This window comes from Protopterus annectens, chromosome 1.part2 (genome assembly GCF_019279795.1).
Source record: "Protopterus annectens isolate FY-2018-M chromosome 1.part2, PAN1.0, whole genome shotgun sequence".
NCBI classification, from domain to species: Eukaryota; Metazoa; Chordata; order Ceratodontiformes; family Protopteridae; genus Protopterus; species Protopterus annectens.
Window position 1 is genome coordinate 831,144,728 of NC_056727.1, and position 26,966 is coordinate 831,171,693.

General features: G+C 42.6%; 1 protein-coding gene across 2 annotated transcripts in view; it reads left to right on the forward strand.

Annotated features, from left to right (window-relative positions):
- HEATR1 (HEAT repeat containing 1) overlaps positions 1-26,966 on the forward strand; it is a 1,780,420-nt gene that overhangs the window by 1,177,550 nt on the left and 575,904 nt on the right. For both annotated transcript variants that reach the window (XM_044059100.1, XM_044059109.1), the window contains exon 28: positions 1,994-2,115. In XM_044059100.1, coding sequence (XP_043915035.1) covers positions 1,994-2,115 — 122 coding nt within the window. The remainder of the gene's footprint in view (positions 1-1,993; positions 2,116-26,966) is intronic.

Genomic DNA, 26,966 nt, shown 5'->3' on the forward strand with positions numbered 1-26,966 from the left:
GCAGAGAAAATAAGGGGTTCAAAAATTCAAGGATATTATTGGTATGGTAATCAAGAATAGTTAGCTTTATTTCTACATATTAGTTTGCACTTGATAAATTCAGAAAAAGGACATCTTGGTGTTATGGAACATTTTGAGACAGTTTCAAGTTTTGGAGGGATATAAAATTAATGAAAATAAACAAAGACTATGGCCCTAAATTGTGTATGCCCACAAATTGGTTCAGCAGTACTCATATTATGGGGACATAAGATTAAGCATTTCGGTGTGCATATTTAAAAAGCTTCTGTTATGGCAGCTAAAGATATGTGAGAAGAGACTAAAATAAAGGTAGTTCAAAAACTGAGAAACTGGAAGTTCTTGTGTATGAATATGGATAGTAAGATCCAAGCAGGCAAGAAAATGTTTTTAGTCCCTTCAGTTTTATATACAAGGCAAACAAGGCAAGCATAGTTTTATCAACTGGAGAAGTTGTGGAAAATTAATCGAGTTGAAGGAATTTATCTTGGAGGGGAAGAGGGCAAGAGTTAAGAGGTATAAGTTGACCGTCCCAATAGAACCAGGATTACACAATTTGAAGGAATATTTTAGAGCTATGAAGTTAAGGATCATATGCATAACACAAGCAGAAAGTTGTTATTCAAAGTGGAAAGGGGTGATTGATGAATGAAGTGGTGGGGGAGGGGTTCAAGAAATAAGGATAGAGTGGGATTTTGGATGCATATCCTTAAGAAGAAGAATAACAATCCTACCATATATTATATTCATTAAATTGCAGACAGTATTCAAAGAAGTAAGCCGGCGCAAGAATGAAGAAAGGAGATTTTACCAATAGAGATGACTGCAAGTAGGGCTATAGAAAGTAGGGAAGAGGATGCTGGAATTTACTAGAGGTAACTGGCAAAGGAACCAAGGTACTGGGACCAAATAACTACAGAGGGAAAAGATAATAAGAGTGGGATGAGGCGAAGAGGTTTGTACTGCGGGTTAGAGACGGACTTCCCTACCAGCGATTGATATCCGGGTATAGATAATGAGAAAGGGATGGGGAGTCCTAAGTGAAAGATCTGTTCAGTAGAAGTTTTAGTTGAATCTAGAACCAAAGCTGCTGCTAAAACTGGGATAAAGTGGTAAGGCATCTAAAATATTGCATAATAACTGACTCAATCAAAGGAAGTTAGAAAACACTGGGGAGAAACTGGAAAAAATAATTTATAAGGGAACAATAGAAGGACATAGGTATAGTCCCCATGTATGCAGCAAAGCACAGAAGGTTAGGATTTTTGCACAGTGTTTTTGCATAGGTATTTGTATAACTCAAGCAGACTTCAAAGAATTTTTCTTCAAGTAGATGTCAAATGTCGGAAGTGTGATAGGGAAGAAAGAGGTAACTGGGAACATGTTTTTGAGAGTGTAATGAGTTTGCAGATTTTAAAAATTCCATACAGAATATTCTTCTCAGAAATATTAGGTGAGCAAATGGCTATAACTAAGGAAATGTTTCTTCTGAGCTGGGACACAGGATCTGAATTGTCTAGGCATAATAAGGCCTTAATGAGTTTAATTCTATTGGTTGTCAAAAAAGCAATTACTAGAAAATGGAAATCAAAATCTAAACCAACTGTATTTGAAGTATTGTGTATTGTAATAGAGATATAAGATGGATGTTTAGAAAAGGGAACCAGTGAATTACATAGAAGTAAGTGGAATTTGTGGAAACAATACATGCAAAATAATGTCCAGGAGGAGGAATGAGGTTTAAGGGAGGGCAGGAATTGAGCAATTAATGTACTGTTGGACTGAATGACAGTTGTTATTATAAAGTAAGAAAGCATGCGATGTATAATGCATGTAAATAAAAAAAATGTTAATATGGTCTGTTTTCTGTAAATGTATTTGTGTCTATGTGTGCTTCTGTCTTAAGTGATAATTTAGTAAAGGTGTAACAAAAGAAAATAGGTTGATGGTTTTATTATAATTATGTTTTTTGCAGATATCCTAGAGGAAGACAAATTCAATGTGGAGTTGATTGTTCAGTGTGTCCGTACCTCCAACATGCCTCAGACTCACCATCATGCATTACTGCTTTTGGGTGCTGTAGCTGGAATATTTCCTGTAAGATGTGTTTTTCGTGTTTAGTTTTATTGTAAAGTATGTATACTGGAAGCAAGGACCAGTTTCCAGTTGCAATTGCATAAACATGTAGAATGATGCAGAAGTAACCACATAAAAACGGTACACAAGTTCAAAATTACAACATATTAGATGAGTCATGATTACAGATACTTTAATTGGATAGAAGGAAGTTTCTCTGTTCACCTTTGAGATAGGGGAGATTTGAGCAGCCTATCTGTTCCTGGAGGAGTGGTTTCAACCCGGAAATTAGTAGTTTATTGGCCATTTTGGGCTAATTTCTATCTCTTTCATTTCCCTGCTGTAAAACCTGCATTTGCAAGTTTTTTTGTGCTTGTGTACAGCTCAGCAAGCTTCTGCCTGGTGCCCTGCAGAGTTGTAAAGCAGCAGAGAGACAAAAGTGAGACTTTGGAGTGATTAAGTATCATTTTTCTGCATTTTCTTGCTGCCTTTAGCTAATTCCACCTAAAACACAGATTTTTTAGAGTCTCTGTGATTTAAAAAGCTTGTTTTAGCTACATATTGTACTTATTTTACTGCCTGCACTTAAACAAAGTCATTTTTGTGTTTAAATTACCTGTTTAACTGTTGTAGACTACACACTCAAGAGTGATAGCCATTTCTGTGGATTTAAAGTCTGTTTTTTTATTGTATCTGCTTTATTTTCTGAAAAAGAAAAAAAAATATATATATATATATATATATATATATATATATATATATATATATATATATATATATATATACTTGTTTTCTTGCCTTTCTAAGCTAGTATAGTCCAGTTTTCAGGTCAGTGCTGACTCCAGGGCTGTGTTCCAAGTTTCTGTGTTTGCCCATACCTTAGAAAGAAGTTTCTCTGTTCACCTGTGAGAGAGGGGATCTTTGAGCAGCCAATCTGTCCCTGGAGGTGTGGTTTTAGCCCAGAAATTAGTAGTTTATTGGCCATTTTGGCTAATTTCCATCTTTTTCATTTCCCTGCTATAAAACACACATTAGAGCGGTTTTGTGCGCCAGGCAACGCCAGTTAGCTAGGGTATAACTATTCCCGGCTCCACAAAGTGTACTCTTCAATTTTTCCCTTGGAACTAGACAAACTTTCAACTTAAGCACTCAAACCATTCACTTCTCAGCCCGGCACTTGCTCAAAACTCATAGCTAGCACTAATAAACCTTAGCACTAGACTCCCCTATACTGTAGAGAAGGACAATGCTCTCTATTCGACCTTAGGAGCCAATCAGTAAAACAATTCACTGTACCTGTCCAGGCATGTCCAAAGGGGAGTTTCAGGTGTACTCTCCGGTCCAACTGGTGAATCTGGGCATTTTGAGGTAATGTTAAAACTGCCTCATGTACACAGACAACCCTCTCCTCCTACCACCAAACACTAATACATGCGAGAGGTGCAATTACACAGCCATACTGGTGGCTAAGCTCTCTCAACCCAAGACTGGACTAGGCAGTCAAGAGGAGAAGGGAATTACTTGCATCACATCACCAGTTTCACATAGACCTATGAAACCAGTACCAGCAAAAAACACACATAATTGCACAAAAACATAACTCGGAGGCTCTAAATAAAAATCAGCAAAAGGAACAGAGACCTCCAAAGCAGACATCCAAGCAACCTCCACCCCCCAACACAAACCATGAAACACATACTTTACAAAGCCAGTGTGCCATGCAGTCATAGCCGTTAAGGCAAAATAACATACCCAACACACTAGTAATAGGTGACTCTATGACAAGGCACACTGACGTCCCACTCACTAGGCTGAACAAGGAGAAGGCTACTGTTAGCTGCCTGTCGGGTGCCAGGATCCGCCACATAACATAAGCACTCAGGTCACTCCAGAAAAAGTACAAATATGACTCTGTCATTGTCCATGTTGGTGTGAATGACCTGAGCTGTACCTCCCTGGACTACATGAAAAGAGACATGGAGGAGCTCTCTGATCACGTAGCCCAGGCCGGTATGACCCTGACCCCTGAACAGCATCCTGCCCTCACCAAGAATGATACCACGGTATAAAGAAAAAATTTATCAATTTCAACAATTGGCTAAGCTTCTGGTGTCATTCAAATGGTATCCAGTGTCTGTCATCCTGGGATGACATGCACAACAAGCCACACTGCTTCGCTATTGACGGCTTGCACCTATCACCCTTAGAATTTCGAATACTGGCCAAGGCTCTTGCCACCCTCATAGTGCCTTTTTTTAGGCAAGGCTCAAAAGACAAAGCCACCACTGTAAACGGCACAAGTTACAAAAAACTGAGGGTAATGCTACTCAGTGCCAGAAGTCTAAACCTCAAAATGCACGCACTTGAGGCACTCCTCAGTATGGAGAAAATCGATATATGTGCAGTAACAGAAACATGATTTAAGGCTTTAGAGAGCATCCCAGAACTACCAGGCTACAAATCATACCATACATTTCGGCCACAAAACCAGGACCGAAATACAAAAGGTGGGGGGTGTATCCATAGTCATCAAGGATACCCACACCTCCAGGTTAATGGCACAGCATGATGCTTCAGAAGTCATTCACGTGCAACTAACAACAGGCAAAACTGCAATCCAAATTGTAGCTTGCTACAGATCACCCACCATGACCCAGGACTCCCATTCCGCATTTCTGGAAACACTGGGAAACATAAAGGTCCTACCAAACACCCTGATATTGGGTGATTTCAGTTACCCAAACATTAACTGTGAGAACTACTCAAGTACTAACTCCCTTGCCCAACATTTCCTAGAGTTTGTAAACTCAAATGCCCTGGATCAATTGGTCAACACCCCCACCAGAGGTGACAACATTTTGGACCTGGTCATCACCAACATGGGCGACCGGTGTTCCACAACGGAGGTCAACCCCCCGGTTAGATCTGACCATAAACTAATCACTCTGGATGTCCACATTCTGCCCCCACCCCTGGTCAAAGAAACCACTGTGAAAAACTTTTCAAAAGTAAACTTCACGTTACTTAAGACCGAGGTGGAAAGTTTCAAAGCCCCCATGGTAAAGGATAACCCTGTCCAAGCTGCAAAATCCTTTACTATTGCACACTACGGGCATCTACAAGAATGCATGGATCGTGCTATCCCAAGCAAAACCAAGACTCACTCCTCCAAGAAAAGGAAACCAGTCTGGTGGACCCCTGCCATAAATAAGCTATACAATAGAAGGAGAAAACTAGTACAGAAGAGTAAAATCCCAAGAAGGGAAGACATCCCTGATCAGTATCAGCAAGAAACTACGATCCCTCATAAAATCATCCAAGGCTAGCTTCGAAAGAAAAATTACCAAGGACTCCAAAGATAACCACAAGGCATTCTTTAGCTATGTCAAGAATCTAAGTGGCAATTCTCAGATCTGCTCGGAGTTGGTGCAGAATGGCACAAAATACACTGAACCGACCGATATCGCCAACATCCTGGCAGACAGGTTCAGTGCAAACTTCACCCCCCCTCTCACCCCCAAAAGGGCTCATAACCATACCAGAAGAATGTAGTGCCCCTGAAATCACAGACACTCCGGTTAAAACAGCCCTCTCCAAAGCCAAAAACACAGCATCAATGGGACCGGACGGTGTCCCTGGCTGCATCCTACATGAGCTCAAAGATGAACTAACCCCTCACCTAAACACACTGTTCAAACTCAGCCTCTCCACAGGCTACGTGTCCATAGAGTGGTGCACAGCAACGGTTATTCTGCTCCACAAAGGTGGAGCCACAACAGACCCTGGGAACTATTGCCCTATAAGCCTGACTAGCTTGGTTTGCAAGGCTATGGAGTGCATCATCATGGATCTCATTAACAGAGGTATTGGGAACCTCCAAACACTGGACCCTATCCAGTTCAGCTTTGTTAAGGGCAGATCATGCCTCCTAAACCTGATGGACTTTTTTGAGACCTTTACCAAGGCTATAGAGGAGGGAAAGGTGGTCCACACAGCCTACCTAGACCTCGCAAAGGCCTTCAGCACCATTCCCCATTCAGGTATTCTAGACAAGCTCACCAGCCTGAACATAAACCCCTACGCCACGAGATGGGTTGCCAACTGACTCACGGATAGAACCCTCATGGTAAGAGTTGCGGGAGCTAGGTCTGACTCTAAACCGGTTACAAGTGCTGTTCCCAAGGGCTCAGTCCTAGGACTCCTCCTGTTCGGCATATACTTCTCAGAGGTACAGGCAAGCACAGGAGGGCTATGGATGACCAAGTTCACAGATGACTGTAAATTAGGGGCTATAATTGACTCTCAGGCTGACACAGACATCCTCCAAAAGGGTCTCACTGAGACAGATACAGATTTGATCTGGATGTGCCATGGCCTCAAGCTAAATGCCAAAAAATGCATAGTCATCTCCTTTGTAAAAAAAAACAAAGTACCCACAAACTACCACATAGGTGGTAGCCCCCTAAATACGGAAGATGTAATAAGGGATCTGGGGACCCAAGTAGATAGTAACCTCTCCTTTGATAATCATGTTGCCAAAGTGGTTAGAAAATCCTTCTTTGTGGCCCACCTAATCATAAAAGGGTTTGCATCCAGATCAAAAGAGGTCATTGTGCCGCTCTACGCATCACTCATTAGACCCATCATAGAGTACAACGCCCCATTTGGGATGTACCTTACAAGACACCTGCAACAGCTGGAAAGACCACTGAAGTACCTCACCAAGAGGATCACTGGCCTCAAACAGATGCCCTATGCAGCTCGACTGAAGAAACTCCAGCTGTACTCTGTTGTATAGCGCCTACTCAGAGGTGATCTCTGTCTGATATACAAGGCCATGTCCAACCCAGAATTGATGGACATGCTCCACCTAAAGAAAACCATATCCCATCGAGCCACACGCTCTAGGGATCTAAACCTCACTACAACAATAAATAGGATGTGCTGGAGGGATAGATTCCTGTCCCAAAGACTTTGCATGCTCTGGAACAAGATTCCAATCTACAATAGGCAGAGCTCCTCGCTATCCCTCTTCAAGAGAAACCTTGCCGAGTGGATGGGAAATAGAAAGTTTATCCCAGAGATAACTTCAGTGGCTCTCCTGGACAGAGGCACAGGGAACTAATCTAAGGGGGCGGCGAAAGCCAACACATTCCGGCTAGGCTTATAAAATGCCTTCGGGCAGATAGCCTAGTACTAACCTATGAACCTAAGATATAGATGGGTTTAAGTGGAATATAAATTGCAGTGAGGTTCGTGAAATTATCAGACGTATTTAATTAATACAAAAATACTATTTCACAGAGCTAAAATTCATACACTGTTTAACTGCTATTGGTTTATGCATAAAGTACAAACGAATGTTATGAAAAGGTAAATAAAAAGGTTAGACTTGAAATAATAATAACAAGGACCTGTTGATTAAAATCTTGAGTCCCCAGTGAGAGAACGCTTTTGTAAAATATTGTACGAAGAGTAATTTAATAGGAAAAGAGTGGAAAGGTTGGACAGTCGATGAATAAATAGTTTGTTTTTACGAACTCAGTAAGAAAGGAAAATGCTAACGTTTGTCTGGAGTTTGAACCCAGACCCCCCCGATTCTGCTTAGTTGTCACTGCCACTATAGCATCAAGAAATCTCTAGATAGTTAGGCACCCATTCCCCCCAAGAGCAGTTGTCTCTCCTTTGATCTAGGAAACCACAATGATGTTTGTTTATTTTTTTGAATCACAAACATGCAAGTGTATTTTTTTGAATTACAAGCATGTAGTGGAGAACAACGAACTAACCTACTGTTGCATTAATAACTCATAAGAAAGGAAAGCACTGACGCTTGTCTGAGGATTTATCTTAGGATAGACTGCATTTTGTGTTGTCACTGCAACTGTACCAACAAAGAGTCTCTGGACAGTTAAGTACCTGGTTTACCTCAAGAGCAGTTTTCTCCTTTCAACTAGGAAAACTGCTGTGACTTTTTTTTTTTTTTTTTTTTTGGGCACACACGAACAGCTTAGTGCTGGACAGTGATTAAAGTAGAGAACTCTGTATACTAATAAAGCAGAAACTAGACTGGCTGTAGGTGTGACCAGTTAAGTATTTAGCTTTAGAAGATGCAGTGCTGTGATGTTTGAGTCGAGATATTGTTGTGAAGAACCTGAAGTGTATTACAGCTAATGAATAACATTGCAGTGAATAAAAGGAATCCACAGTCTAGGATTGGCATTGGAGCACTTACTCTAATAATGACTTTAGGCCAATATGTTAAGTTGTAAAGTTTATGGCACATTGGATTAGCATAAGTTTATTAGATATAGATTAAAGATGAAAAGCAAAGGTTATTTGAATTGTTGAACATATTTTTTAAGACATCCCTTACTGGCTGGAGAAAGATATTTGTACAAAGTATCATAAATAGCCTCTTTTTTTTTCTGCATGCAAGTTCAGTCCTAGAGAACTGAACCAAAAAATGGATTCTACTTGTAGTGTTCAGCTTGTGTAAAAGGGTGATGAATCCAATGACCAAATAATTTTGTTGGTGCAGCAAAAGTTAGGTGGATCTGGAAGTGAGATTCTGAAAGAGTTAATAAAATCAGAAAAAAATATAAGAGTGATGGCAGAGCCTTTAACAGCACCAAGATCGATGATCTGAAGGCAAAAGGAGAAATCTCCAGGTCTGACCTTAGGTGAGACTGATTAAAAAAACTGGATAATGATTTAAGGTGCATATACTTTGTAAGCTGCTATAAAAGTAGCTGCTGTTCTTTTGGATCAGAAGCCTTACTAAGATCAATAAAGATGGTACCTATGCTTTTTCCTTGATCCGTGTTAGTGAGGGCATGGTTTGTGAGGCAAAGTGATGGCAGCTAAGGTTCTATAACCATTTCTGAAACCATGCTGCTGATAATTTAGGATGTCAGATTAAGGTCTTTGAGCTGGACATGCTCTGTCAAGGATTTCACAGATGTGACAAAAGAGAAATTAAAGGGAAGAGAGGAAAAAAAAGCAAAACTTTGCTTTGTTTGTGGGATGGATGTTATTGTGGATGTCTTCCACAAGTCAGAAAATGAGCTACAGGTAAATTTATTTATGAATTGCTGAAGTATCATATGTCTTACGAAATTGTGGGGCAAGTCACTTATAGCCCAGATACTCAATACCTTTTTTTTTTTTTTTTTTTTAAGTATATACTTTCCTAAGTGTGAAAAATGGGGCAAAATGTTTAAAATAAGCATCTGATTGGGAGAACTGTCTGTAAAAGAAGATACTGTGGAATGATTGGTTAAGTGAAATTGTTAACTGTAACCTCACAAAGATGTCACCCTTGATGTGAGTCACAAGACTGCAAGGATGGTGATTAGAGATACTTGCAGAATGAGTTAATGAATGAGATGGAGTGGTAGTAACACATAGGGGGAGGGTATGTTACTGTATCATTAGAGGTAGTAATAGTAGGGAGGTAGAATAGAAAGGCATGCACAGGGTTGGGCTGTGGGGCGGGTAACATTGGTACAGTATAACAGGCAGGTACTAGTAGTGAAAGCTGAGCAAGGTGGGACAGAATTTGAAGAGATTGCAAGCAGGGCTGAAAGGGGTTGGGTAAATTGTAAGTAGAGTAGAAGCTTAGAAATTATTATTACGCAGCATTCAAAGACTGAACAAATACCTAGCAGAGAAGCGAGCCCAGATTGACCATAAAACACTAGGATGTTCTTCGTGTTTCACTGTTGCAGTCCTGACTTGTGGGATTTCTTGTTGTGGAAGCCTTTGGCCGGCCCGACTACCAGAGTAAGAATTTTCCCTCCTCCTACCACTGGCAGACACCTTAACTTAATGTCAGTACACTGGGGTATAAGTGGAGTCCGCCGACATCATGACCTCCGTTCTTTATTGCCATCTGAGCCCGAAGTAGACATCCAGTACGTGCCAGTCAGTCCGCACCAAAGAGAAACTTCACAAAGCTAAGTACCCCATTGGGAAACTGTCTTTCTTGCTAACTAATGTCAGGGAAAGTTAACAGTTGTCTTCACTGTGGTAAACAAATCCCACACAGAGACTTCCACCACTTCTGTGTTAACTGTTTGGGTCCAGACCATGACGTTTTTAATTATTGTTTCTGCACTCTATTCAATTCTAGAACTATTTGGCGTAGGGCAGACATTTTAGCTAAGTTCGTTAACAAGTACTCAAGTTCTGTAAGTGGAATGGTGTCCATTAGTTGTCCCAACGTCAATCTTCCTAAACGCAGATGGGCCAAACTCAGGCTTTCTGAAGATGTCTGTTCAGCATCTACTAGCCATCCAAGGCTGGTTATCATAGAACTTGGTGAGGTCCTTTCGCAGCCCCCTCCTGTGACCAAGGTGGTGGAGAAGGCCTCTATTGAGACCCATTCGGAGTCCAATATGCTGTCAGGCCCCTTGACATCAGCACAAGTTTTGGATTTACGTTCGTCACTTGGGTCCAACACTGCTTTACAGGCCTCTGCTTCTGGCGACCAGAGCACTACTACTATAGTTCTGAGGTATATGGGCATTTGTGCTTCTAACATCCCCAGACCTAAACAAAGGACTGCTCCCAGGAGGCCATTTTCTTTCCATTCCTGGCCTACCAACTCCTAGTCTCAGGCCTGTCAGCAGGATTTGGTTAGATTAGCAGAGGATCGTATTTCTGTGGTTAGGGGCAGATATCCTCCCCCTGAACCCCCCCCCCCCCTCAGAAAAAAGGAAAAATGATCCAATCCCAGAGGTTCTTACTATTCCTTTTGAGTCAGTGAAGGACTCTGACCAAGAGGATTCAGTTTTTGAAGATGATCCCTCTTTGGCATCCTTTGAGGAGTCTGATTCGGAGGAAACTTTGCCTTCTGCCTCCCCTCCTGAGGATCTGCCCTTTGGGGAAACTTTGCATACCTTGGGGGATCATTTTCAGTGGGAAGAGCAGGACTACCCACAATCTAAGAAAAGAGTCAGGGAATTTCTCAGCCTCCCGGAACATAATCCCTTTGCTGTTCCTCCCTCCAGTTTTGGAAGTGGTTGATGATGTTTTCCAGGAATCCTCTTTGAAGCCAAATTCCCTTCCTTCTGTCCCCATTTAATCTGACAGATTCTACATTGTTATGGATTCGTATAAGCACCTTTTTAAAGACACTTCAGCTGACCCAGAGGTGTTTGTTCCTGGATCCAAAGGTGCTAGAGCCAGCACATCCAGAAAACCCCTACCCAGTGATAAAGAAGGCAGAGCCCTTGATAGATTTTGTAAAAGGTATACACTTCTGCCACTATATGAGGACATTAAACCGCCAGTTCCACATAATGAAATACCATTAAACTCAACTGGAAAAGATAAGACAAAAGCTTTTGACCATTAAAAATAAGAGCTTGTCTAAAGAATTACTGGAATTTGCAACTCCACTTCAGAAGTAACCAAACATTCCTTACATTGTGGATTTGATGCTTTGGAGGCTGCCAGCACGGGTGTAGCTACTGGATCTGTCATTAGGGAGGCACGCATGGTTAAGGGAACAAGCCCTTCTGGAGCATGTTAAATCCAATCTTTTGGATGCTCACTTGGATAAAGAGTTCCACTTCGGCCCTAAAGTAAAAGCGGTTTTCAAAAAGAATGGCGGAGAAAGCTAAGTCAGTGCAGACAAAGAATTTTTGCAGGTACAGCCCCACTATTTCAGTAGAAACTGTCCCACTAAACACTTGTCCTTCCCTTCCCAACCCATAGCAGGTCAGAAAGAGGCCCACAAGGAAGGGGACCAGAGTCAGCACCAGCGACTAAGGTAAGGGCACTCTACTTCTTCATGACCAGGGATTTCCACTCCACAGGTCCCTGGTAGGAAGCAGTCGTGACTTTTTACATGGCCACACCCCCTCTCCACCCTCCTCACCTGTTCTCAGACTTGGAGGAAGACTGGCACTATTCAGGAAAAAATTGGCCTTTTATTTATTTAGACCTTTGGCTATTAAATATCGTTTCTAGAGGATATCGGCTCAAATTCATACATCCTTAAAACTTTCAGGCTTCCCAGATATGCCACCATCCAAAAAGCAGAGGCTCTTTCACTTATAGAAACCCTATGTACAGGGCTCACTGGAAGCAGTCCCTCAAATAGGAAGGGCCTTTTACTCAAGACTGTCCCTGGTCCCAAGAAAAGAGGACCTATTCTGTTATATTCTGCCCTCATCTTATTCTTGGAGGTTCCCAAATTCGAGATGCTGACCTCTTGCCCATGTTTTCCTCAAAGGCTTTCATGGGAACTAGATCTACAGCATGTATACTTGCATATTCCCATAGAAGAATCAACCTGAGGATTCTTGAACATCAGGGCAAGTTCAAACATTTTCAGTTTTGTGCTCTGCCTCTTTGACTTGGGTAATGCGCCCAGGGTATCCACAGAACTCTTAATTCCACTCATTGCCTACTACAGAAAACAAGGGGTACAAATTTACCCCTATGTGGACAATTGCCTCATCTGGTCTACAGGCCTGGCAGTACTCAGCACAGACTTGATGTTCACCAGGTCATGTTACTTTTCTGGACTTCACCATAAATCAGCAAGAATCGCAGACTCTGCTCACATCCAGAAAACTGTTCTTGGGGGGCCATACTGGTCTCTACCTTTCAAAAGGCCTTCTCATCTCCAGACAAGGTATCCTTCCTGACCAATAAATTAAAAAAAATATAGACAGCAATATTCTTATAACTAGAGTGTTTCTCCGGGCACTGGATAACATGGCCTCTTTAATTCTCATGATTCCCCTGGCCAGGCTATACATGAAGGAAATAAAATAGTACATCAAAAAGGTGTGGAATCAGCATGCACAACCACTGTTTACTAAGATAAGGCTGATACATGGCCTCAAAGGTGAATTTGCATGGTGGGCCAAGGCCTGTACTCTAAACCCAGGCCTACCATTCAGCTTTGCAACAAACTTCACCATGGAAACCTCAGAGACAGCTTGAGGATCACTATTCAACCAGTTACAGACCCAATGGACGTGCGAACGCAGGATTAAAGACAAACACATTAACCTAAAGAAACTAGTGGCAGCAAAAAGGACTTTACTAGCATTCAGAGAGAAATTCAAACCCTGGGTGTACTAGTCATGGATACAGACAGTACCACAGTCGTGTGGTACAAAAACAAGAGGAAACACATTCTTACCATGTCTGCCACCTAGCAATGGGAGTGGAGAACACAGCTCGCTCCATAGCAGTGCACCTGTTGGCTCAGTGCCTCCCGGGTATGCACAACCAAATGGCAGACCAACTCAGCAGAAGCCTGTAGACCCCCATGAGTGGCAGTTGTATCGGGAGAGCACTCTCAGCATAGCCAAGAAATGGTGGCCCCTACAAATAGACCTCTTCACCACCAGGGAAAAAAACACAATTGAAAAGGTTCTGTTCTAGAAACAAGACTCTCTCAGCCTGGAAAACAGATGCTTACTCATTCGGATGGACAGGCCTGTTCATTTATGCCTTCTCACCAATGCCCCTACTTCCCAGGGTTCTCCAAAAAATCAGAGAAGAGCGCCCAAGGGGTCATAATTACAGCTCCAGATTGGTCAAGGCAACACCAGTACCTTCTTAGCCTGACCAGAAAAATCCTTGGATATTACCACAGAGTCTAGACCTTCTAACTGAGAACAAGGGACATACCATACAGCCCAACCTGCAAACCCTCAATCTATCAGCTTGGAGGATACCTTAACCCTGATGGCGGGGATCTCCCCCTAAATATAAGCAGGTGCAGAGCACCCTAAGGAAAGCCAGAAGACCTAGCACCAGAAAATCATATTCAGGAAAATGGAACAGTTTTTCAGTTTGGTGTGAACAGCTTAGTCAAGACTTCATCAAGGCCAGGATCCCTGTCGTCATCTCCTATCTGGCAAATCTCTTTGACCAAGGCCTTTCTTACTCATAGGTAAAAAGTCAAGCTTCAGCTATCTCAACCAACTTTCCTGCCCACACCCCTATCTTGTATCATCCGCTGGCCAAACAGTTCTGTAGAGGGGTCATTCTCATCAGACCTCTCAGGAGACCTCGTACACCACCCTGCATCCTAACCTTTGTCCTAGAAAGGCTTACACTTCCTCCTTTTGAACCAGCCTCTCCTTCAGACTTAATATTCCTGACATGGAAGACTGCCTTCTTACTAGCTATCACTTCAGCTAGGAGAGTTTCAGAACTCTTGGCTCTCACTGTAGTGGAACCCTTTCTCATCTTCCATCCTGACAGAGTCTCTCTCTTTCAAGACTAATCCTTCTTTTATGCCCAAGGTGGTGACTGACACCGCTTTTAAATCAACCAATACATCTGCCTATCTTCACTCCAATCCCACAAAACAGGGAGAGAGAATTCTGCTTTTCTCAGACATCTGTAGACTGCTACATTACTATCTGGACAGAACAAAGCCATCAGGAAATTTGACCAGCTGTTTGTAACCTTTGCTAGCAGCACTAAAGGAAAACCTGTCTGCAAGCAGACCATTTCGAAATAGATCTCTCACTATATCACTTTTTGTTAAAGTCATCATGGAAGAAACGCACCTGGGCTGTAACAGCCCATTCCACTAGGCAACTAGGTCTTCTACTGTCTTCCTGAAAGACATACCTACCAAGGACTACTGGAGACTGCCAATTGGTCTTCAGTGCACACTTTCACCATGCACTACCACTGTCAGCTTTCTCCAAGCCCAGGGCAGGGTTTGCCTCTGTTACCTGACAAAATATTCTCTATTCTCCTTAATTTACTATCCTCCCCTCTATTTAGCTTTGGAAATCATCCCACGAATCAGGACTGCAACAGTGAAACAAGAAGAACATAGTGCAGTTATGTACACTTGACCATAAATGTAGATGTTCAAGTGTATTCACTGTTACAGTCCTTTTTCTCTCCCTTCTCCCCCCCCCCAGTCTACAGGGTGGGCTTTTTCTATTTCCTATTTACCTAGGACACCTCCTCTTGACTTTTGCCGGCCTAAGGGTCCCTTCTCCAGGCATCTGACCTTCTACTCCTGTTGGGGGGTTCCTAACTTTTAAGGGCAAGAAAATAACTGAGGTCATGACGTCATCAGAGACCACTTATACCTCAGAGTACTGATGTCAGGTTAAGGTATCCGCCAGTTTTAGGAAGAAGAAAAAGTCTTAGACTGGTAGTTAGACCTGCCAAGGGCTTCCATGGCGGGAAATCCCACAAGTCAGGACTGCAACAGTGAATACATTCTAACAACTACATTTATAAGTGAATACAACTGTACTTTCTCACCAGCTGTTGCAGTTTGGGTATCAAATACATTTAAAGTTAGTTTTCATTGGCACTACTCAGCATGGTATATATCTGGAAGCTAACAAAAATTAATATTATATGTAATATGAAACAGTTGGCCACAGAGTGTTCTGTCATAGTAAAATAAACCAGTTAAATAGGGCACAAGCAAATACAGAAAAACACTGAAGTGTCATAGATTTATAAGTCAGAAACAGAATTGAACCCATAGAAGTTGAGACAATTAATATGTTCATTATCACACCCACATATGGTTGAAAATCAATAAAAGTAAGAAGTGCTGTTATGCAGCCTATAGCTAGACACGAGGAAAATGTAATGTACAGGTTAGCTTGTAGTTGGAGTCCTGGACGCAATCCCAGTACACTTTAGATGCTTCTGTGTTAAAGCATAGCCGAGTTCTTCAAAATGTAAAAGTATGGCCCCAGGTGGTACAAACTCTGCAGGTAGCCAAATGGCATAAATGGGGCATAGCGTAAGCATTTCTTAACTTTTAGGTACTTGTAAAGGAATCCATTGATACCTGTAGCAATAACAGAGTTGTTTGCTTTTGTTGATGATATTCAGAATGTTGCAGTCAGTGTATATGTGTGGCGACGGTCTCTCTCTCTTTCCCGTTTATGCACCATGTGGTACGTCGGACAACAAGCAACTTTCAGTGCTCATTGTTTCTGTAGCAGTTACAGATTTTACGGTCTCAGGTTGCTAGCCCAAGGCTTAACCCTACTTGAAGGGTGTGGTGACAGTAGTGAATTGGGAAATGGAGGTGGATAGACTGAAGGATTTGGCCTGGTGACATACAAGGGAAATATACCAAATTTTGCACTGAAGATGCAGAAATATTTTGGGGGACCACTTGATGGAAGGGAAGTTGTGATGGTCACCATGTCAAAAACATGCCTGGGAGCATTACTGGAGAGCCTATTTTGAAGGGCAGTCACATGGTGTACCAGTTTGTTAAAAATGTAGTAGGAATCTTTGTTGCCTATATGTTGGTTTGAGTAGTAGAAGTTGCTGATCGTTTTCCACAGCTCCTTTATAGTGCCCTTTTTTAAAATGCTGTGCCCATTTTTACTGGTTGGATCCATTTCAATACACACCAGGAAGACAGAAGCAAAAATAGAAAAGAGATGACGCACCCTTGTTTACTATTAAAGCAGGTCGAAGTGAGTGAGCGAGTCCATGTAAAATAAAGCAAAGTATTTAATGATCATTAGATCCTACCGATTCCATCTGTCCTTCTGATCTGACTGATGGGTCTTTGGGTTGCTTATCTGATCTGAGCTGGTAAACCTAGAGCTCCAGCCTTGAGCTCCTCTAACTTTTCCCTCCCACAATGCACCTGTGCTCTCTAGATTGTCTTTCCCTTATCTTGATTGCTGCATCAGTGTCTGTATGTGGTCCATTTATTTGCAACAAATAAGTGATCCTTTAATCTCTGATTACTTTTTTCAGGTAACTTTTTTATGACTTTAGTACGGCTTCCTCTAGGTTTGGCTTAGCTTGTTTAGTGTCCTGCACAACGTCTTTGTTTGGCCTGTTACAGTAGTGTTTATTATCTGAGCTAGTGTTTGGGTGTATTTTCCCTTTGCAGGATAGCTGGTTTTGTTCTTTGTTTTATTGTGCCAATTACATTGGAAGATAAAGGGAAAGTAAAGGAAAAGAGCTTTAAAGAAGTGCCACAAATGTGGCCACAAAATGCCTCCACAAGATAGCCATACTGACTGCGCCAACTGTTTGTCAGTAGATCATTTATCTGTTGAGTGTAATATTTGCCTTAAGCCAGAGAGCTCTTTCATATAGGTGCAAATTAGTTATCAATGGGTTTCTACCACCTGATCCCAAAGCAGATAAGCCCAAAATGTAAGATGATAAATCTAAACCCTGAGAAAAGAGCAATAAAGATCAAGTTGACTTGAGAAAAAGAAAAGTCAGTGATGACATCTTGACGATACCTTCCAGGCCACTTTCAGTTTGCTTTTACAGTATTTCATATCTTTCTGTAGTGCTTTAGATGTAGAGCTAGATTGTGTTATGAGGAAGTTCTTGAAGGCTTAAATCAAAACTGGTGTCTTCCCCTTCTCCCTCGGCATCTAGGGTGAAGTGGGTAGGTCCTCAAGGCCCTGTCATTGCTGCTTCCTTGGTCCATGTCTTGGACTCTGCTGCACCAGACCCAATACTCATCCAAAGTTATCCCTGGTGTTAACTAGGGTCCCTAACCTGACATCGGAGGCACTGATTCTGTCTTGCTTGACCCATATTTTCGGGCCAATTGACTTGACTTCAAGACCTCCATGCCCCCTCCAGAGCCATTTCATGCAGCTCTTTTTGGTACTAGACACTTCAGCCATAGAGGCCTCTGTGCCAGTCCCCTCCTTGAAGCATTCCACGCTGTCCACTTTGAGGTTTCTTGCTTTTTTCATTTCTCCAGGTCTGCAATGATGAGGATGGACCCCGTTCTTAAGTCAAAGTATGATTAAAGTTCATTAAATTAGTATTTTTTCAATCTTTGATGTCAGCCAGAAGTGCTCTTCTTAGCACTCTCAGTGTGCCCAGTAATGACTCCTGCAGTTTTTATGGGGTTACATGTATAGGTAACATATCTAAGTACGACTGTAAATTCTTTTTTATAAGTCCTATTGGTTCTACTACTACTGGAACTGCCTGGGTATCTTTATTCCACATCGCTGCTTTTTCTGCCTACAAATCCTGATATTTTATGACTTTGTATTTCTCTGTATGCAAAGCACTGTAGTCACTGGGTGTAGCGATTTCAATGATCAATGCTACTTTTGTCTTCTTTTCATGGACCACTATATCTGGTTTTCTTACATCTGTCTTTTGAACTGTTGATAATGGGTGATTCCATGTGATATAGACTTTCTTGTTTTGTGGGCCATCCTCTTTTTGGGGGGGGGTAGTGTCCATACTAGATGGGGGTTTCTTGGACCTGGTGGAGGGTTGGAATGGCCTTCGTTGTTATATGGAAGATAATAGCTGATCTTCAGAGAGCTGAATCCCAAATTCCTCTAGTGTTTGCTCTGCTTTTGGACATTCTTTTATTTACTTCTCAATCCTATCATACTTCCACAGGTCAGAGGTGAGCTGCAGGTCTCAAATGTCATCTCAGAGGCCATTACAGTCCACTGAGGACTCTGATCACTCACTATCTTATGTTCCAAGAAAGAGGATGTTCAAGATGAGGCACGAAGACTCCCCATCAGAGTCTCAGTTGAACTCTGACACTCAGATGATAGAGAGGGATCCCTACCGTCTCCTCAAGAAGATGTCACCTTTGTTGAAGTTTTGGAACTAATGTGCCAGATGGGAAAGTGACCAACAGACACCCCCCCCCCCCCCCCCCAGATAAGGAAGTCCTTTGACTCAACTCCCTGTACTACATGTGTGGTTCCTCCAGCAGACATTCTCATTGCCTTGGCTGCCTGGAGATCATGGAAGGAAGTAATACTTGATTCAATCCCAAGGAAAGCATATAAGGTATTGAGACCTCCCAAGGACTGACAGCACTGGACAACATGTCATCTGGTGGTTTCCATCACTGCAACAGCCACCATGAAGAAAGCACTTGCAGAGGACGTAGCCATTGTTCATCCACCCAACAGGGAGTCGCTAGCCATGGACAAGTTAGAGAAATTGGTATATACATTAAACTTCTTTGCTGTCAGAGCCTTGAACTATGCCACACACATGAACAAATTTCAAAAGGCTCTTGCTAAGCCTAAGCAAGTATTAGAATCTCTGAAAAAGCCACCTATACCAGAGTCAAGGAAACAGCTGGAAACTACCTTAAACATCATGAATAGTGTATTCAGTCTCTTCATGCGAGTCATGTGCAATGCAGCCAATGGTGCAACACAGGCAGTGAGACTTGGCACCATAAGGCATCTTTTCTGCAGTTTTGTTGATAAGGGGTGTTTGGTAAAAGAAGCCTTGAAATTATAATGAATCCTCCCTGTTTGGTCTGACTGTCAAAGAACACGTACAAAAGTGTGAGCAAGATGGTAAGATTCTTTCTGCCAATAGCATCAAATTTCAGAACCTTCAGAGATATTGTATTCGGAACCAAAAAGGTCCAGATGATCATGGTTCCAAAAATTTAAGCACCAACCCTATGACTCTCCTTTAGACAGGAAAGGCTGAGGCAGAGGTGGCCCCTTGAATGGATGCAGAACCAGAGGTCATGGAGGGCTGTATTACCAGGGACATCACGGGATGTTCGACTGGCAGGAGAGTTGTCCCTGAAGAACTGTCCCTTTCTGGAGGCAGCTTGGGGTCATCTGTCCCTCTACTCCCCAGCATGGATGGCTATTGCAAAGGATTCCTGGGTGTGAGTGATTATGTCCAAAGGCTATTTTCATTCCCTTTTCCCAACATCATCAACCCCTTTCTCCCCATTTCTTATGTGGGGTTGCGATGCCATGTCAGCTGTCTCTCTCTATTCACTGCCACCCTCCTACCTTCTTCAACATTCATGCCTGAGTGTTACCAGTTCTGCACCTCTTTGCTGGACGCCCTTGTTTCCTTTTGCCACCTTCCCGTCTTCCCCAAATCATCTTCACCAGGTTGTCTTCTGCTTTTTTGCACATGTACCCAAACCACTGTAATCTGTTCTGTTTGAACTTTTCTACAATTAGAGCTACTTTGGCTCTTATGTCGTCATTTCTTCTTCTGTCCCACAGTGTGCATCCTGCCACCTATCTCAGGCACGTCATCTTCTTCACCTCTAGCTTCATCAACTGCTCAACAGTCCAGGTTTTTGTACCATACACTTGTATAAGTGGCATTACTGTTTTATACCCTTTGCCTTTCAACTTCTTTGGCATTCTTCTGTCGTGTTCTAAACATGATACTGTGTGTCAGTTAGCTGCACCCCCTCTGATTCTAACTTTGACCTTCTCATTCAGACTTTCCTTCTCCTCAACCACCCCTCCCAGATACTTGGCAACTGGTAATCTGTTCCACTGTTTTCCTTTCTATCTCAATTCTCAGCTTCTGATTTCACCCATTTGCTGCCATTACAACTGTGTGTTAACTGTATTCACTTTCATCCCACGTCTTCAGTTTTGCATTCCATTCTTCTGCCCTTTGCTGAAGTCCTTACTCAAACTGTGCCTGTAATACCACATCATCTGCATACAGGAACTTTGTTGATCTATCCTCTCTGATCTGTTTGCTAATGTAGTCCATCACCAGCATGAACAGCAGTGGGCGCAGAGCTGAACCCTAATACACACTTACTGTCACTGGGAACCCCTCTGCGAGAGCGAACACTGTTCATACTTGAGTCATTGGATCTTTGCACTAATTATGCTAACGTTTCTGGGACTTTGAACCACCATAGGACTGCCCATATCGGATTTCTTGGGACCTTGTCATATGCTTGCTCCAAATCTAGGAATGAGCAGTTGGACTTTTTCCTCCTTTCTAGCATCTTCTCCTGTATCTGTCTTACAGCAAACATTGGGTCAGTTGTGCTGCATCTTGTTCTGAATCCGAACTGCTCATCTCTCATCTTAATTTCTACTGCTCTGCTTATTTGTTTATCAATCGCCATCTCCAGAACTTTCATGCAGTGTGGCTGGAGTTTGATACCTCTGTACTGCCAACAGTTATGAATGTCTGCTTTGTTCTTGAACACTGGCACTAGTAAGCTTACTCTACAGTCATCTGGTATATTCCTTTTTCTTCATATTGCTATGAGAACCATCAGGAGCCACTTCTATCCAGCCTCACCCAACATCTTTATCATATCTGCTGTTACCTCATCTGAGCCTGCTTCTTTCCACTGACTTAATTTTCCTTAGTGCAGTTCTTACTACTTCAGTGGTGAGTTCATCCTCTTCTCTCATCGTAGGCAGTGTTTGGGACAGTACAGCTTCTGTGGGTTTTTCTTCATTCAGAAGTTGCTGAACGTATGTCTTCTGTCTATGTTTGCTGTCTTGTGGACTGTTGAGCAGGTTGCTGCTCACATTCCTTATGAAGGGTGTCTGTCTTCATCTTTCTGTCTTTCCCTTGCAACCTGATATAGTTTTTTTGTGCCATCTACCGAGTCATTTTCCAGAAGCTGGTGGAGTGCCTCTGATGCATTGTTCTTTGCTGGTTCAACTCCTCTCTTAGGTGCTTTGTTGGCCAGCCAGTATTCCATGCTACCGTGGTCCATCTTTTCTATCTCTGATTTTTTTTTCTGCACTCCTCCCTTCCTCGACCTCTGCATTCCATTGTTAGCTTTCCTTTTTTTTTTTTTTTTTTTTTATCTCGACCACATATCTGTTATGTAGACCTCACACATGCTGATGTTCTTCGTGTTTCATTGTTGCAGTCATTACATTTGGGTAATCTGCTGGCAGGTTGCCCTCAGTCGGCCTGAATTCCAAAGTATTGGGTCCTGCGTCGGTTGCTGTCTTCTCTTCCATGACGTCAGGTAGTCAGGAGTATAAAACATGCAGCCGAAGCCATTTTCTTCAAGTCTTTCTTGCCGCGCGGTGCCCGAAGCAGAAGCATTTCGCAAGTGCCGGTCGGCCGACTTCTGAAATATTCGAGTTTGAGTTTCAGAACCGAAGTCTTCACTAAAGCTAAGTACCCCGTTGGGGAATCTCTTTTTCTTGCTTTTTACCGATGTCAGAAAAAGTTAATAATTGTATTACTTGTGGGAAGCAAATACCTCATAAGGATTTCCATTTATACTGTATTCCTTGCTTAGGCCCTGATCACAACGTGCCTGGCTGTCGGTTTTGTGCTAGATTTAATCAATGCACTATTAAGCGTTGGTATATTTTTGCATCAAAGTATTTTGGAAACAGATTTAACTACCCAGAAATGTCGTCAGAGAGCTATCCGACTACTGTAGTACATAAAAAAATGCAAAGAAAAAGACAGAGAAAGGCAGTCAAGATCCAAAACCGATGGCAAAGCTTTTCGTAAGCCAGTCGCCAGTACTCAGTGAGGCGCTTTCGCAGCCCCTGATGCCCGCTACCTTCGAGTCGCAGGCCTCTACCTACACCCATGTGGAGTCCGGCATGCCGCAAGATACTCAAGGTATTGGACTGACGGATGTATCTCCCTCGGATGGGTCTGGAGCCGCTGAGCAGGCACCGGCTTCTAAGGGTGTATTCAGACCTCAACATTTATATACCAAACCAACGACAGCTGCAAAACCAAAGGCAAAGGCAACTTCTAAAACTAAAAAACTGATGCATGAGCCACGTGCACAGGCCTCTATACCTAAAAAAACAGATGATCAAAATGGCTGAAGACCTTATTACCTTGATCAGGGGTACCCATCCCCCTCCAGATAAGAGGCCTAGGCAAGACACTGATTATGAATCTTCAGATCAGGTTTCTATTTCTTCTAATTCCTCTTCTGATCAGGAATTATCTATACCTCCCTATGAGGATTCTGATGCTGAGGAGTCTATTCCATCTACATCTCCTCCAGAGGATTATTCATTTGGAGAAACCTTGCATACTCTGAGGGAGCATTTCACTAGGAGCATCAAGACTTCTCAGAATCAAAAAAGAGCCTCAGGGATTTCCTTCTTCTCCCTCAGCACAAGCCTTTAACCATTCCCCGTTTTAGACATTGTGAATTATGTGTTTTCGGAGTCAAGCTTGACCCCTGACTCCTTACCTCCGGCTCCCAGTAAGCCTGACAGATATTACAGGGTCCCCGACTCACATAAATATTTATTTAGAAACCCTGCTGCCGATCCTGAAACCATTTCACAGGGTCCAAAGGGAGTTAAGACCTCAACAGCAAAAAAAATCCTACCCCCTCTTACAGATATTCAAGGGCACTAGACAGATAGAGAAAAAAGGTTTATACATCTGCAACCTTGGCAGTTAGGGCCTTAAACTGTCAATTTCATATGCTTAAGTACCAACAACATGTTATGGGATTGCTGAAACAAAATGATGTTGATTTTAGAATGTGCAGAAAATAAAGAATTGTAGGAATTATTGCATGCAGCTGAACAAGTTGGAAAGCATACTTTGCAATGTGGTTTTGATTCCTTAGAGGCCTCCTGCAGGGCCGCAGTTACTGGATCTCTGATTAGGAGGCATGCCTGGTTAAAGGAACAAAATTTGCCTGATCATGTTAAAGCTAAATTGCTAGATGCACCTTTACAGCATGATTCTCTGTTTGGTATTAAGGCTGAAGAGGTTTTAAAGAAAATGGAAGACAAAGCTAAGTCTATGCAAACTCTCAAAAGCATTGTGCAAGTGCAGCCCCCAAGATTCAGTAGACACTGGCCTACAGAAAATGGTCCTTTCCTGTGTCAGACAGAGCTCAAAGGGACAAATCCAGATGCCCAAAGGGTTCCAGATACCAGGTGCAAGATTCATACAGGTCAAAGCAATGGGGCACATCTACCTCCAAATCAGGAGGAGATAAAGCGCAAACCTACAGAAAACAGTCCGAATGACTTCCCTCTGTCTACACCAAGCACTTATCTTTTGACAGCACCCTTAGTGGGAAAATTAGCACTTTTTGCTCAAAATTGGCAGTTGTTAACCCAGGACAAGTGGGTACTAAACATAGTATCACAGGGATACAGATTCCATTTCCACACTCTGCCAATGGCAAACAGCTAGCCAGATCTGCCCATAAATCAATGGGCAGAGGTACAGAAACAGGTTTACGTCCCTCATGGATATGGGGGCCATTCATCCAGTACCAGAACAGGAAAAAGGACAAGGTTTTTACTCAAGACTGTTCTTGGTACCCAGAAAGGACAAGGCCTGGCAGTCAATACTGGATTTATCAATTTTGAACACGTACCTGGACATTCCAAAATTCAAAATGCTGACTTTGCAGCAGCTTCTGCCCATGCTGGGCAAGAATGCTTGGCTGGTGACATTAGACCTAAAAGAGGCATACCTGCATGTCCCAATAAGACAGTCGTGCAGAAGATACCTCAGATTCAAGGCTGGCTTTAATGCATTACCAATTCTCTGCACTGCCTTATCTACTGCATCCAGGGTCTTTACAAAGTGCCTGGCACCAGTAATTGCATTTTGCAGACAAAGAAGTATACAAATATATCCTTACTTGGACGACTGTCTCATTCAAGCAGAGAACAAGGACACTCTTCTTCGACACCTGGTGTTTGTGAAAAGGTCTTCTAACATGCCTAGGGTACACAATAAACGAAAATAAATCACAACTGGTACTCCCTCAAAGGATAACATTCCTGGGTGCAAGCTTGAATACAACTGCCCAGATGGCTTACCTTACACCAGACAAACAAAGGCAACTGACAACTTACTTCAAACTGATGGCAACAAAAACCCAGTCTTCTGCAAGACAAATTCTGCAGGCTCTGGGCTTCATGGCATCCAGCATCCTACTAATTCCATATGCAAGACTGCATATGAGGGAACTTTAAAAGGTTTATGGAGTCAACATTCACACAGTCTGGAAACAATGATTCCTCTCATTCCTTGCCTGCAACAGGAGTTTCTATGGTGGGCAAAGGCCTGTCACCAAAACATGGGGTGGCCCTTTACTCTACCCCCTGCCAGCCAAACCTTAACAACAGACTCATCAGATTATGCCTGGGGGGCCCACATGGCAGGAAGATGCATTCAGGGCATATGGGCACCAAAACAAATGCATCTACATATCAACCAGAAAGAGATGCTAGCCGTTCAGAATGCCCTAACAGCCTTCAAGGACTTACTTCATCCAGGACAACTACTGATAAAGACGGACAACACCACAGTCATATGGTATATAAACAAGCAAGGGGGCACACACTCATATACCCCCTTTGCAGATTAGCCATGGCAGTGTGTGACACAGCTTTGACCTACCAGATACATCTTCAAGCTTAATTCCTGCTAGGAAAACAAAACACTCTGGCAGACGATTTAAGCAGAAACCTTGTGGATCCTCACAAGTGGAAACTAAATCCACAAGTCTTCAGCATGATAACAGAAAAATGGGGGAGCCCAGACATAGATCTATTTGCCTCTCCTCAAAATTATCAGTTGAAAAGATTCTGCATAAGGACTTATCACAGACAAGCATGGAAAGTGGATGCCCTTTCCTTCAGTTTGAAAAACCTATCAATTTTACGCCTTTCTTTCTCTACCTCTTCTAACCAAGGTCCTCCTAAAAGTCAGACAAGAGAAGCCAAAGATGATGTTAATTGCCCCGGACTGGCCCCGCCAATTCTGGTACCCAATCCAAAGAAACTTGCCTCCATACCCAGCTTGGACCTTGCCTCAAAGACCACAACTACTGTCCCAGCAAAACAATCAGATCCTGCACAATCAACTACAGACTCTAAACCTGGCAGCATGGCTAATCATGTAATCATACAAACAACACCTCAGTAAAGCTATGATGGATGTCATTTTGGAAGCCAGAAGGCCTAGTACTAGAAAATCTTATGCTGACAAGTGGAAGAGATTCTGTGCTTGGAATCAAGCACAAGGAACTGATACAGCAGAACCAAATATTCCTCCGATATTACAATACTTAACTGAGATGCTTGACAAAGGCCTATCGTTCTCATTAATCAAAATCCATGCCTCTGCCATTTCGGCTCATTACAATACAGAGCCACCAATCTTTTCTCACCCTTTACTAAAGTAGTACCTTAGAGGAGCCAAAAATGTAAGGCCTCCTAGAAGATCACCATTACCTGCATGGGACCTCAATTATGTGTTGGAAAAGCTCACCCTGCCTCCATTTGAACCATCTGCTACCACTGATATAAAGTTCTTATCATGGAAGACAGCTCTGCTACTAGCAATTACTTCAGCAAGAAGAGTTTCAGAGCTACAGGCCCTCATGGCTATAGAGCCTTTTATCATATTTTACCCAGACCGGGTGTCTCTGAGGACAAATCCTACCTTTATGCCTAAGGTGGTATCCAGTGTGGCTCTTAACCAAACAATTCATCTGCCAACTTTTTATCGAAATCCGCAGAACAAAGGAGAGATAATTCTGCATTCCTTGGACATACACAGACAGCTAAGGTTCTACTTGAGCAGGACTACAGCTAAGGTTCTACTTGAGCAGGGCTACAGCTCTAAGAAAAACTGAGCAGTTACTAGTGTCATATGCTGCAGGATCAGAAGGAAATGCTATTTCAAAGCAGACAATTTCAAAGTGGATAAGCCACTGCATCCGTTTCTGCTACTTACACCATGGTAAACCTGTGCCCAAGGGCATTAGGTCTCATTCCCCCAGAGCTGCAGCTACTTCAGCAGCCTTTCTCAGAGGAGTACCAACCAAAGACTTTCTAGAGGCTGTTACTTGGAGTTCTGTTCACACCTTTACAAATCATTATCATTTGCTTCTCTACTCTAAGTCCAGGGCAGGCTTTGCCACTGCAGTTCTGCAGGGCCTTATAGCCTCACCTAATGCTGTTTAGCTCCAGCCTCCCAACCATAGCTTTGGGACTCTACCCAAATGTAATGACTGCAACAGTGAAACACGAAGAACGTAGTACAGTTGTGTACACTTACCATAAATGTAGATGTTCGAGTGCATTCACTGTTGCAGTTCAGGTTACCCTCCTGCCATCCCCATGTTATTCTGAAGTTCATCTTTC